The sequence below is a fragment of the Syngnathoides biaculeatus genome, chromosome 14 (assembly GCF_019802595.1).
Source record: "Syngnathoides biaculeatus isolate LvHL_M chromosome 14, ASM1980259v1, whole genome shotgun sequence".
Lineage (NCBI taxonomy): Eukaryota > Metazoa > Chordata > Actinopteri > Syngnathiformes > Syngnathidae > Syngnathoides > Syngnathoides biaculeatus.
In genome coordinates, this window is record NC_084653.1 from 19,967,621 (window position 1) to 19,981,156 (window position 13,536).

Below are 13,536 nucleotides of genomic sequence, written 5' to 3' on the forward strand. Positions count from 1 at the left end.
TATATGCATATCATTTGCATTTTTTTTCTTCCTGGACAATCGGGCCACGATTGTGTCACTTAAAGTGTCCTCAAAATGAGACTTTCTGGTCTGTGCCAGGGTTTGTGCTAGCAAATGTTGACAGCACCTGCTCATAAGTGTCCATCCATGCATTTTCTTAGCCGCTTATCCTCACGGGGGGTCGCGGGGAGGGCTTGAGCCTATCCTAGGAGGTGGGGTCCACCCTGAACTGGTTGCCAGCCAATCGCAGGGAACATCGAGACAAACAATTGATGGATGGATGGATGGATGGATAGTTCTAGTGTCTGTCTGCATGTGTTGCACCACCATTTGAATTAGAATATCTGTTGCTTAATGGTTATAACACACTCACAATCACAGCTTGGGGCAATTTTAGAGTGTCCAATTAATGTTGCATGTTTTTGGGATGTGGGAGGAAACTGGAGTACCCGTAGAAAACCCACGCAGGAGAACATGCAAACTCGACACAGGTGGGACCGGTATCAAACCCGGGACCTCAGAAAGCCAACGCTTTCCAGCTGAGCCACCGTGCCGCCTCCTAATCACTGTAATTTTGCAAATAGCAGTATAGTAATGTGGCGCTGGTTCAACTTGATGCTTTGTATTCAGTTTCATGCAAACAGCATTAAACGGCCTCAGTTGTTTTTGGAGCCACGGGCCGAGGGAGGATTACCGCTTCTGCGGTAATTTGGCATCACACAAAAACTCATCACAGCTCACTTTGCTTTCACATTGTAGTGAAGAGGTTGAACCGTGCAAAAACGACTGAGACGTACCGTTTTCCCGTGTCGTTGGGAGTTTACATTTATGATTCTGTGAAACTCCAGAGACCCCGACTACGATGGTAAAAGTGTACTCTTACTGCTCAAGGACTGTGTTGTGCGAGTCTCCAGCTCCTAACCAGCGTGGTACCACGGAGAATGGGGAACTGCCTGGAAATACAATTTAAAAAAAGTACAAACCAGCGGTGGATCACCTGGAAAACGTTGGCCTCATATTTCTGAGGTCCGGGTTCAATCCTGGACCCGCCTTTGTGGAGTTTGCATGTTCTCCCCGTGCCTGTGTGGGTTTTCTCCGGGCACTCCGGTTTCCTCCCACGTCCCGAAAACATGAAACATTAATTGGACACTCCAAATTGCCCGTAGTTGTGATTGTGAGTCAGATTGTTTGTCTCGATGTGCCCTGCGATTGGCTGGCAACCGGTTCAGGGTGTACCCCGCCTCCTAGGATAGGCTCTAGCCCTCCCCTCGTGAGGTTAAGCGGCTAAGAAAACTGATGGTTGGAAGAAACCAACCATTAGCTGGTTAGCTAGTAGCATTAGCTTGCTATCTCCAGTTTTTAACAGTTTTGGGCCCTCATCACTCCGATATTAAGGATCCTCTGAGTGACCCCAATACCACAGGATAATCAGACAATTAGATCTCCCGACTTTGATCATAAAAAATAATCATTTGTCCCAATTATTTGTGTGTGCGTGTGTGTACCCTGCTTTAGCAGCACTGCACATGGTAACACTCATCGGGAATAATTAGAAGCGGCGATCGATACAAAAACAATTAGAAACCAGATGATGGAGTTGTGATTCGGGGAAAGCTGCGGACCATTGGTTAACGTTGAAAAAAATAATAATAATAAAGCTTGACGAGGCTGCTCCGGTCCCTTCTGGTGACCGTCTGATCCTTTGTAGGGTTTCGTGCGGCTCTGTTCCCAGCAAGCCTCCAGAGGCTCAGCGGGTGTGATGAGTCAGTGTGACGGACTTCCACCTAGTTTCATATTACAACGTGTCAGAGGCCTCGAGGGGTTTCGGGAGTAAGAAGGAGGTGATGTCAAGCTAAAATGGAAGAAGGGGAAGAAAAAAAAAGAAAGAGTAGGACAGAGAATCGATGTTTGACCTTCGCTTGGACCACGCAATTCTGCGGCGTTTTCGGCCAGGCGGGCTCGTCGGCGTCGGGTGCGAAAAGACTCCGAGTGACGCCAACGTGTGCAATCTCGGCGACGGGCTCTCATTCCCTTAAGTAAACTTCCGCAATCACTGTCTCCAAAAAAAAATAAAAAAATTGGTTCTGCTGGCACAGGAGGAGAGAACACTTCTGGCAGGATCAAGGAAAGAAATATGGCCCGGTTCTTGCTCCAAACACTGCTGCTTATGATTAAAAAAAGCCATTTATGAACAGACCTGAAGATTGTGTAAAGTAAATTCATAGATTTGTTTCCCATCATGTTTTACTTATGTGGACATAATTGCTGAAAATGTGCAAAGACTGAGAATTATGTAGTACTGAATTGTACTGATATTTGCATATTTTTCCACTATTTTGATTATTATTATATTAAATTTAGAGCACCTTTGCCCGCATCGGTGGTTATCTGGTGAAATTGTGACGATCAGTAGCTAGCAAGCTAGCTGTGCGTACATTCGTAAATTGTCTTTCCTTCAGATGTTCTGCCGGCGTGGTCATTTCAGAACATAATGACATTTGCTTTGAGAGAAAACCGGGTGAGCGAGGCAAAAATAAGACTGCCAGCGGGATTTCGCTGCTTCGCTAACCTGCTTTAGAGGGCCTCGTTGTCGCGCTTTGGAAATAATTGCGAAGATCCAGTGGGATTTATCAGGGTTTTTTTAGTAGCTGTTTACACACCTACCTGTCATTTGGAACCCACAAAGCTCTCGTCCTTTACACCCATGCAATCCATTTTTCACGATGAACTGGGTCTCTTGGAAACTTATGAAGGGTAAATCCATCCTCCCGAGTGTTGGAGCTATGCCCAGCAATGCAACGAGCGGCATTTTGGCTAACACGAAGGAACAACGAGCTACCGTCCCGGAGGTAAAACTAATAGAAACAAACGAGTCCACTTGGGGGCGCCACTGTCCTTTACGTCACTACCTGCTTCTTCTCGAAAACAAATCCCTCGAGAGGATTTTCATGGCGGGAGTTACAAAAAGCCATTTACGTCAAAATCATTTTTTGTGGTGAAAAAACGCATGGGTCCATACCGGCTGCCGTTTTTTCCATTAATAACATACTAAAAATCATGCATTTCATGACAGTGGCCCTTTAAGCGCCACGTTAATACATTTTAGCGACGTGTGGCTTGTAGTGTGCGTAAATCCCTAGTTAACAAAAAAAAATATTAACCCAGTTTAATTTTGTTGCTTTATTGGAGCTACAGTATTAAAAAACAACCCCCCCCCCCAAAAAAAAAAACACTTTCAGCCACCACCAGACGCAAGGCACTCTGCTTTCTGTAACCATGGCGGCATAATTGTTCAAGGACATGTTTACATATCTTCAATCAGCCATTAATCTAGGGGTTTATTTTATGTACATGGATGATGAAAGGACAAGCATATGTAAGGCGTTCTCATGTATTGACTGCAGTGCTGTTTTTTTTAATTAAAACACAAAAAATATATATATATTTTATGATGCTATGAATGTTTAGAATGTTAACACAAATTTTTATGAGAATTCTATGAGAATGATAAAGAATGAGTGTAAAGAACTTGCTTGAACGCGTGGGTTCAAGTCAAACAAAGTCGAAAACACAGGTGTCAAACTCAAGGCCCGGAGGCCAGATCTGGCCCCCCACATGATTTTATGTGGCCCGCAAAGGCAAATGTAGTGTGTCAACTTCCATGATCCGTGTTAATATCTGGAGCAAAATTTCAAATCGTCACCTATCATAAATGATAACGGTAATATATTACAAGCATTTTTTGTGTTACCGAACATGAATACTTGAAAAACGCATTCCCCTCGATTTCTGATTCTAAAACGAGCTCATAAATGTGTAATATGATGAGGCGGTCAAACGGTTTTATGATTTCACAGTCATACCAGCCCTCTAAGGGAAACCGGAACTACAATCTGGCCAGCGACAATTGTTTTTTTTTTGCGACCCCTGCCTAAATCTTGCCAAAGAACATTTGGCAAAGCGTCATTCAGAACACATCTTCTTAGCGGTCTTTTTATAATACACTATTTTCACTCACATTTGAGATTTCTTCAAAAAGAGCCTGCAATGTTTTATTTTTTTTCTCCTTCAAATAAAGCAGTACATGAATTCACTTTGGCACCACTTACTCAATTCGAAGAGCATATTTCAGAAAAAGCAAAATATTGCTTTTAGGTCGATGTCGCCGAGCGGCTCTGATTAAAAGCCGGCCTTTCGGAACGGGCTTTGAAGGTGTTTCGGTGGAAATTTTAAGCATTTAGTCACTGACGGTACGACGGTCCGCTTGTGTAAATCATGGTTTCCGTTTCCATTCGGCATACCTGTCAACTTTTCAGAGCGCCAACCTGTATAAACTACCCCAAAAATCCTTATAACATACCGAAGCCAACTATATGTCAAAATAACGGAAGGAAAAAACACAAAGTTTTTTATTGTAGATCTCCATAATGATAATATCTTAAAGTATAACGTCTATCTTGACATACATATGACACCCTTGTGGTGAAAACACAGCATTCAATTCTATTATTGTCAGCTGTTATTAAAACACGACCATGAGCTAGAATGCTAGCAAGAGAGCTACAATGTCAGCTACAATAATCCCATGTATTTGTAATGAGGCCCAGGCGGCTAACTAGCGACCATGCACGCTACATTAGCTACGAGCTAAGTCAAATTAATTTGAGCCACAAATGATCAAAGTCAAAATGAAAAAATGGCACTTTTTGTTGCAGTCAAGTTATATCCTCGTATTAGTCGTATCTCGATAGGTCAGCGTCACCATTGGCGTATCGTTAATTTGATCGATTGTGACAGGCAGCCGAGAGCCGACCAGTGGCTCCTCGGCCGCAGCCTCCATGTTTCCCGTGTTTAGGTGTCCGGCTCGGCGGTGCTCGCTCCGGGCCAAGGATTTAGCGGAAAGTTACCGGAAATGAAAGTATTTTGATCATCTAAATCAACATTTTTGCCGCTGCGCTAAACATCATGCCTGCTGCAACAAAAAATCTTTGATGCAGGCTACGTTTGGAATTCCACAGCTTTGGGTTTTCCCCACAATAGAGTAGACTAGCGCCATCCTGGGCAAAAGCAAACGGAAATTTTCAGAATCCGTATGATTCGCGATATACGGCCGTATACGTAAGATTCACCACAAAATCCGTATGAACTACGGCTAAACCGTACAAATTGACAGGTATGCATTCAGTGACAGAGTGAAAGAGTGCGTGAATGGTCGCCTCTCTCCGTATTTCCCCCACCTGTGACTGACTGGTGGTGAACATCACTTGGGAGAAGCGCCAGCTCCCTGCAAGTCCATGTGGGATGGAAAAATACTGGATATTTTTTAGAATTGATACATGCGAATTAGAATATATTTATCGAGTAGAACACTATGTAAAGTTTTTTTTTAAATTCAGGTAGTGTACTTTCCTCATCAGGGATGATCACAATCCCTTCAGAGTATTTTTAATTTCGTCTGTAAATCGGCTCCAGGAAGCCCCGTTGAAAAATCACAACAATCTCCTCACCTCCATTCTTAGAAACGCTTTCATCTCTGCGGAACCCACGGTTTCGGTTTTATCTCCGGAAAACATATGGCCAATCTTTTCCGTTGACCTGAGAGGTTTGCCTGGTTAAATGCTGCCAGGCAAGGGGAGGGCGGATTCGCCTGTTATGCGGAGGCAGTCGTGGTACTTTTCAGGCTATAAGTATGCAAAGATGTGGAAATGCGTATGCTGTGTATGCTGCGTACCTCAGGTTACGAGTGACCGCATTTATGAGCTAATCAGGTCACACTGCAAAATTGCCAAAGACTAACTGCCTCCACTTAAACATTATTTTCCATTTGCAAATCATCTCGACAAAGCCGTGTACAAGGCTCAGTTGCACTTCTTCCCACACGGCGTAGCTGTCATTGGCTCAGTGTGTCACACATTGAAAGTAAAATACTGCATCTCTGTTTTGTTACTCTTAATTATCGCTCAGAATGCTACTAAGAAAAATTCCGAGTAGTAATGTTATCAGAAAAGCTAATTGCAAGTGAAAAAGTTAGTGTTTTTTTTCTGCAATTCACCGACACGGTATCTGTAATATTGTAAAATTGATGACTCACATTTTTATAGGGCTTTTTACACAAACAATGACAAAAAAATAATAAAAATAAAGAAAGCACTTCATCCTTTGTCGATGCAGCCGAGGGCGGTGAGAGTTCATGACGCCACAGCTCTCCCACCGCTAGCTAGTAACCGGCTAGCTGGCGATGTCGTAGAGCTAGCCGGCTAACGAAAAGACATCAGTCCCAGCCAATGAGCTTAAACCGCAGCACAAAAGACAAATGTGCCATTCCATGCCCTTTTTTTGGGCAATTTTAAACGTGCAGTCTTTCACCACATGACCGTGGCGAGATTGTGAGATACATAAAATGGCCGCTACGTACAGAAGCCGCGTTGCTAACGTGAGCAGTACTACAATATATGCTAAAGACTAAGCCGTTGCAATGTGAATTTCTTGTAGTGATCTTTCCCCCAAACTTATTTACATTTTCCAAAGTATGTTAAAGGTCAATATAACTTTTTTTGTTTTGTTTTATCCTTCAATTGAAATGAAATAAAGTGTAATACAGCCTGCTACCGTCAAGGAGGTGTATAGTTTCCAGTTCAAGTACTCGCCCATTCAAGTCGGCGCAGAGAGATGCTTTTGGGATTTTTCTTTTGTTTTCAGCCTCTGAGCTCTCACGGCGCACACTTATCATTGCTCGCGCTCTCGAGTGCCTGCATTCATGCGCCGTGCAGGAGGAAGTGGTTATCGGGCTGAGCATCAGCGGCCAATCTAATGCTTTCAGCAGAACAAAAAACAATGGGGGTGTTTTTGGCATATAGCAATGATCTACATTTTCCTCAGTCTCTTCATGATGGAAATTGTCTGTCTGTCTGTTAGTAGACACCATTAGACTCTTACTGTTGACAAATCTCTCTTTGAATCCACATAGGATAAAGGACTTATTTAGACCAGTAGACTTCATGTGATTTTGGTTGTGCTTCTATCTAAATTTATTTCAAAAGGGCCACATGGGTAAAAAAAAAAACAAAAATAAAAAACTGTAACAATGTAGATCTGATAAGATTACATGGAGTGATTTTCATACACATCATGGCCGAAGGTGGGTACAGTGCGCCACATCCTTGTAATATTTAGCTATTTTCACCTGGATGAAATTCTTTTTGTAGATTGTGGAAAAATTCTGGCTGGATATTTGATCACTCCTCTTTGGTAGAGTTCATTTTAAATTGGTTAACGGGCATGGATCTAGGTCTTGAGTCCTCAAAGAGCTTCGGGATGGTTTTACCTGACTCACGTTTCATCCTGACTTCTTGATGCTATCTTTGTAGTTCCTGATCCCACTTTGAGACTAAGGTCTCATTTAACTTAACTTTTCTACTATTATCAGACAATGGATGGATCGGTATATCGACAAATGGACATTTAACATCATGCATGCGGGTTTTATATGACTAATACCTTGAAAACATTCCAATTTAAATCATGCATTTTTTTCCAATTTTAAATCCGTTACAAATGGTATCAAAACGTATAAGAGTTTTTCTTTTTTTCAGGGACATTTGGTTAGGGCAGCGTGTCAAACTCATTTTTGTCGCGGGCCACATTGTAGTAGTTAAAAGTTTCCTCAGAGTGTCATTATGACTGTGAAACCTTAAAAATCTTTAATCGCCTTATCCCATTTACACATGAAATTCATTGAGCTAGTTTTGGAATCAAAAATCAAGGTTTACGGGGTTTTCAACTCTTGTTCATGTTTGGTAAAACAAAAATACTTGCAATATCTCATTATTAGCATTTACAATACGACAATTTGAAATGCTGGTACAAATTTTAACAAGAATCATGGACGCTAACACACGAGTTCTGTTCATGGGCCACATAAAATCATGTGCCGGGCCGGATCTGGCCCCATGGCCTCGAGTTTGACACCTGTGTGTTAGGACATGGGAATTTTGAAGAAATATTTGTAAGCTACGGGCTTAATCAATAAATATGGTTGTTAAAAGATCTCCAGCCTGTCACCTGAAAATGACGCAGCTTAGTTCTTGTTAATATTTACGTAAATGTAAATTACGTTTTTATTCAACCGTCGTCAAAAACAAGCGTCGGCGTGATAATTACGCTCAAAGTTCGTAGCTACGGCCGCTCAGTGTACAATCGGCTGGCGGCAGGAGACACGGGTGCCGCTTTCTATTTATAGAAACGGAGGTCTAGACCATCTCTGCAGCTCAGCACTGTTTGGAGAGCAATGGAAGGAGAGCGGTGGGTGGCATCAGACGATATAGACGTCTGCGAGGTTTAGGATCCACGGCGCAAACTTTCAAACAGAACATCGGGCCTGTGCGCTTTTAGGTTGTGTGGACGTCGAGAAGCAAACGACGCAGCGGAGCGAGACAAAAAGGGGTGTGTGTGGGGGTGGGGGTAAGATGAGGATGCCAAAGCAGAGATGATGTAACGCAGCTTCTGGCGGCCTTAGCGCCGGTCCTTGGCTGCAGGTCCACGGCCGGAGGATTTCGAGACTGGTTACATGTAGGGGCTCCTTTTTGTGTTTTAGTTTCCGTTGTGGGCGTCCGGGCAATGTTCACATCAATGTTTGGAAATATATCGAGTATTCATTCAAATGGCATCCGCTAAGTGGTTTTTTTTTTTCCCCCTCTGAGGTAAAAAAACACGACCCTGAGGCTTCTAGATAAATAAATGGAAGATGGAAGGATCGATCTGTCTTTACTGAGACGGATACACCGAAAGAGACGGAAAATCGGCGTTCTGGCGTCGGCCTTGCAATATGTATGAGCTGCTCTCGGAATCATCGGCGTAAATGCACTTCTCATCCACTTCTTGGCTCTCTTGTATGTATACGCGGGGGCGGATCTTCTGTATCCCAGCAACAGAGCACTCGAGTGGGGTCAGGGCAACTAACGGGGTCTGGCGGAAAACTCCCAGAGGATAAGCGCGTGTCTTTGTTTGTGCGTGTGTGTGAGTGCGTCTCGTTTGACGTAGATGAATGGGTGTCCTCCGCGGCTCGTTGGTTTCGACGCGGCTTCTTCAATGAGGCAACAGACGACACTGTGGAAGGAAATGATGAACTATACCTCATTCAAATTGGCATCTGTGAAGTCGGAATATTTTCAGAAACATCCCAAAGATTCCTTAAAAATTGCGTGTGAAGAAAGCTGCCTTCGGTGGCCTGAAATGTTTTGAAAGTATAGTCTCTGTATAGTAATATTCTTTTGTCTGATGCTCGTGGAAAAGTACAGAGAAGGTCAGAAGGAGCTACATTGTATCTTTGTAGACAGAGTACCAAGAGAGGAACTGTGGAACTGGATGTGCAAGTCTGGTGTGGCGGAGAAATATGTTAGAATAGTACAGGACATGTCTGAGGGCAGCAGAACAGCGGTGAGATGTGCCGTATGCGTGTCAGAAGAATTTAAGGTGAAAGTGGGACTGCATCAGGGATCCGTGCTGAGCCCCTTCCTGTTTGCGGTAGTAATGGATAGGTTGACAGGCGAGGTAAGACTGGAATCTCCTTGGACCATGATGTTCGCAGATGACATTGTGATCTGCAGTGAAAGCGGAGAACAGGCGGAGGAACAATTAGCAAGATGAGAGGAATTAAGATTAGCCGAAGTAAAACAGAATATACGTGCTTGAATGAGAGGGACGGGAGAGGAAGAGTGATGCACCAGGGAGCAGACATAGTGAGGGTGGACGACTTCAAATACTTGGGGTCAACAATACGGAGCAAAGGAGAGGTGGTCGTAAGGAAGTGAAGAAACGGGTCCAAGAAGGGTGGAACAGTTGGCGGAAGGTGTCTCGTGTTCCATGTGACAGAAGAGTCTCCGCTAGAGTGAAGGGCAAAGTTTATAAAACAGTGGTGAGTCCGGCCACGATGTACGGATTGGAGACGGTGAAGAAACAACAGGAAGCAGAACTTGAGGTAGCAGAAACAAAGATGTTGAGGTTCTTGCTCAGAGTGAGCAGGTTGGATAGGATTAGAAACGAGCTCATGAGAGGGACAGCCAAAGTTGGATATTTTGGAGACAAGGTGAGAGGGAGCAGACTTTGATGGTTTGGACATGTCCAGAGGCGAGAGAGTGGGAATATTGGTGGAAGAGTAGCGAGGATGGAGCTGCCTGGCAAAAGAGGGAGAGGAAGACCAAAGAAAAGGTTGATGGATGTTGTGAGGGACGACAAGAGGACTGTGGGTGTTAGAGAGGAGGATGGATGAGACGGGCTTAAATGCAAAAAGATGACACGCTGTGGCGACCCCAAATGGGACAAGCTGAAAGAAAAAGAATAAGATAGCTTGTTGTCTAAACTGAGTGTTAGAGGTGTAATATTGTTCAAAATTCAAAATGCATGATCCCAGCGGTGTTTCACTCTCGTCGCGTTCTCGTGATGATTGCAATAGTGGAGTGCAAAGGATTCATTCAGTTCACAGCAGGCATTCAACAATTCTGCCTCCCGGTTGTGAGGTTCAGCTTTCGAATGGTGGCGTCTGCGTGTTGCACCTCCTCCAATATTCCAAAAACATCCACGCCGAGGTTCGCTGAAGACTTTAAATTCCCCGTGGCTGCGATTGCGAGTCGTCGGCGGCAATCTTTTTCCGTGCAAATGCCCTGCCACCAGTTTATGCTTGGATAGGCCCCAGCTGATAAATGCTGTAAGAATAAAAATACTAATCTTTTGTCCTTGTAAAATGTATTAGAAAGTAATGTTTATTTTGTATGGGAATTTAACTGTTCCAAGCAAGCACAAAAAACCGCATTCGCGCTGCCGTCTTATTGCTCTGGTTTATTCATTTTCTATTTGGATCACCGCTGAGCGAATTCATCGTGTTTGTCCACAGACGCTCGTATTATCCGTCCAAATTCATGCCTGCGCACGCCTAATTAAAGCTCAAAGGCCCGGGAGATGAGGTAGAGCGGAGAGGTTACACAACCTCCAGCAGTCGTACGGAAACAAACAACCTCTGGGTTTCGTTCGATATGCTGCAGATAAAAAAAATGTGTTCTAAGCTTCACTCGCGTTATAATTCGGCTTCCATCAGAGTGCACTTTGTAGGCCGGTAATGTCCGTGCCGCCACATCTGAGCGGAGTAGATTACTGTAATTGAGGCTAGGAAATCTGACGTGAAAAATGGCGGAGAGCCGCTGCGCACGCAAGGAATTTCAGACAAGGAGAGAAGCGGCCTTTGACCTTCTCAGGTCTGCGGCTGCTTCACGTTGACCGTTGCCGCGAATCAGCGGTAACCCTCTCAAGTATTTTTTTTCTGACCTTGACTTCCATTTTTTAGAAGAACGCTGACGTTGCAAACATCTTTTCATATTTGAATTTCAGCCAGAGTGCAGCTCATCAAAATTCCGCTGCATCGTCACGGTGATCTTTAATTATGTGCATCTTACGCACACTCGCGTGCATGTTGGAGGCCTGCGTGGAATTACTGTACCGGCTCGGAAATACTTGTTGTTTTTAATAAGTTGTCGTTAAACGAGTGTTCGACGAGGTGAACATAATTGAAAAGTGTAGCTAGGTGCTTCCTACTTTTCACAATCAGCATGGGAATCTGATGAAAACCAATTACAGTTTCTAAAGTTTTACATATTTTAACTAAAATGAGTGAGGGGCCTTTGTGATTGTGTTTGACAGACTGTATAGAGATCGTATCCATTTTTTTTCTGTCACGCTTGTCCTCATTAGGGTCTCCTGAACTTTTGACTGGAATGTGGGAGGAAGCTCGCAAGCCAGGATAAAAACTTAAAGGGAGAGCAAGTAAACAACAACTAGAAGGCCACAATTCAGTCAAAGGAATCATTATGTTGCTTATCAGATTTCTTCTTCTTCTTTTCCTTTCGGCTTGTCCCGTTAGGGGTCGCCACAGTCTGTCATCTTTTTCCATCTATGCCTATCTCGTGCGTCTTCCACCAACTGTCCTCATGTCCTCCCTCACAACATCCATCCACCTTTTCTTTGGTCTTCCTCTCGCTCTTTTGCCTGGCAGCTCCATCCTCAGCACCCTTCCACCAACATAGTCACTCTCTCGCCTCTGAACATGTCCAAACCATCGAAGTCTGCTCTCTCTAACCTTGTCTCCAAAACATCCAACTTTGGCTGCTCCTCTAATGACCTCATTTCTAATCCTATCCAACCTGCTGACTCAGAGCGAGAACCTCAACATCTTCATTTCTGCCACCTCCAGTTCTGCTTCCTGTTGTTTCTTCAGTGCCATTGTCTCTAATCCGGACATCATGGCCGGCCTCACCACTGTTTTATAAACTTTGCGGACACTCTTCTGTCACATAACACACCAGAACACCTTCCGCCAACTGTTCCACCCCGCTTGGACCCCGCTTCTTCACTTCCTTACCACATTCTCCATTGCTCTGGATTGTTGACCCCAAGTATTTGAAGTCATCCACCCTCACTATGGCTTCTCCCTGGAGCTTCACTCTTCCCCCTCTGCCTCTCACATTCACACACATATACCCTGTTTTACTTCATCTAATCTTCATTCTTCTCCTTTCCAGTGCATGTCTCCATCTTTCTAATTGTTCCCCCGCCCTTTCACTGCAGATCACAATATCATTTGCGAACATCATAGTCCAACGGGATTCCAGTCTCACCTCATCTGTCAGCCTATCCATTACTACCGCAAACAGGAAGGGGCTCAGCACGGATCCCTGATGCAGTCCCACCTCCACCTTAAATTCTTCTGACAGACCTACGGCACATCTCACCGCCGTTCTGCTGCCCTCATACATGTCCTGTACTATTCTAACATATTTCTCCGCCACGCCAGACTTGCGCATGCAGTACCACAGTTCCTCCAGTTTATCAGACAACAATTTGGTTTGATCACATTTTATTTTATTGATTGATGGCAATAGCATCATTCTGCAAAACACAGAAACTTCAAAACCTCGAGTTACAGAAAACAAAAGCAAAAGTATTTCACCTTGTAGATGAATTCTGAATACATTCTGTGTTGCTCCATCTTCCTGTGATTCGAAAATATGCGCTGACTTGAACTTAATCTTTTGTCACACACGCTTATTATACACTCCTGCAGCGGTATGTAATCACGTTTTCAGACATGCAAGGGGAGCTGTCTGCGAAAACACCTTGTTGGCTATTATTGGCTGTGGCATATAGCCCAGAGGCATTCATTCATAGTTTTTCATTGAATTAAATGTCAGAGATTTTGCGAAATGAACTTTTCGGGAAAAGGCGCCGCCTCGGCTGATGACTGAACAGTCGAATGTCACAATTGCGAACAAAACGTCGAGCTCATCCGTTATTATTTGTGCTTTGTGCTGCAGACGGTGCGCCACGGGTTCCCCTACCAGCCCACGGCTTTGGCCTTCGACCCCGTGCAGAAGATCCTGGCCATCGGCTCCAGATCAGGTGGTGTTCGGATGTATCCTTTCGGGCTAGCCACGTGGACTGTGTGGATGCGAACAGGTGGACAAAATGCCGGTAAAATCACATACCGCACAC

The 13,536-nt window shown here is 44.2% G+C and overlaps 1 protein-coding gene across 1 annotated transcript in view; it reads left to right on the forward strand.

The window, feature by feature from the left end:
* The window catches only part of stxbp5l (syntaxin binding protein 5L), a 124,932-nt gene that overhangs the window by 10,956 nt on the left and 100,440 nt on the right, over positions 1-13,536 (forward strand). The window contains exon 4 of the mRNA XM_061841069.1: positions 13,359-13,456. Coding sequence (XP_061697053.1) covers positions 13,359-13,456 — 98 coding nt within the window. The remainder of the gene's footprint in view (positions 1-13,358; positions 13,457-13,536) is intronic.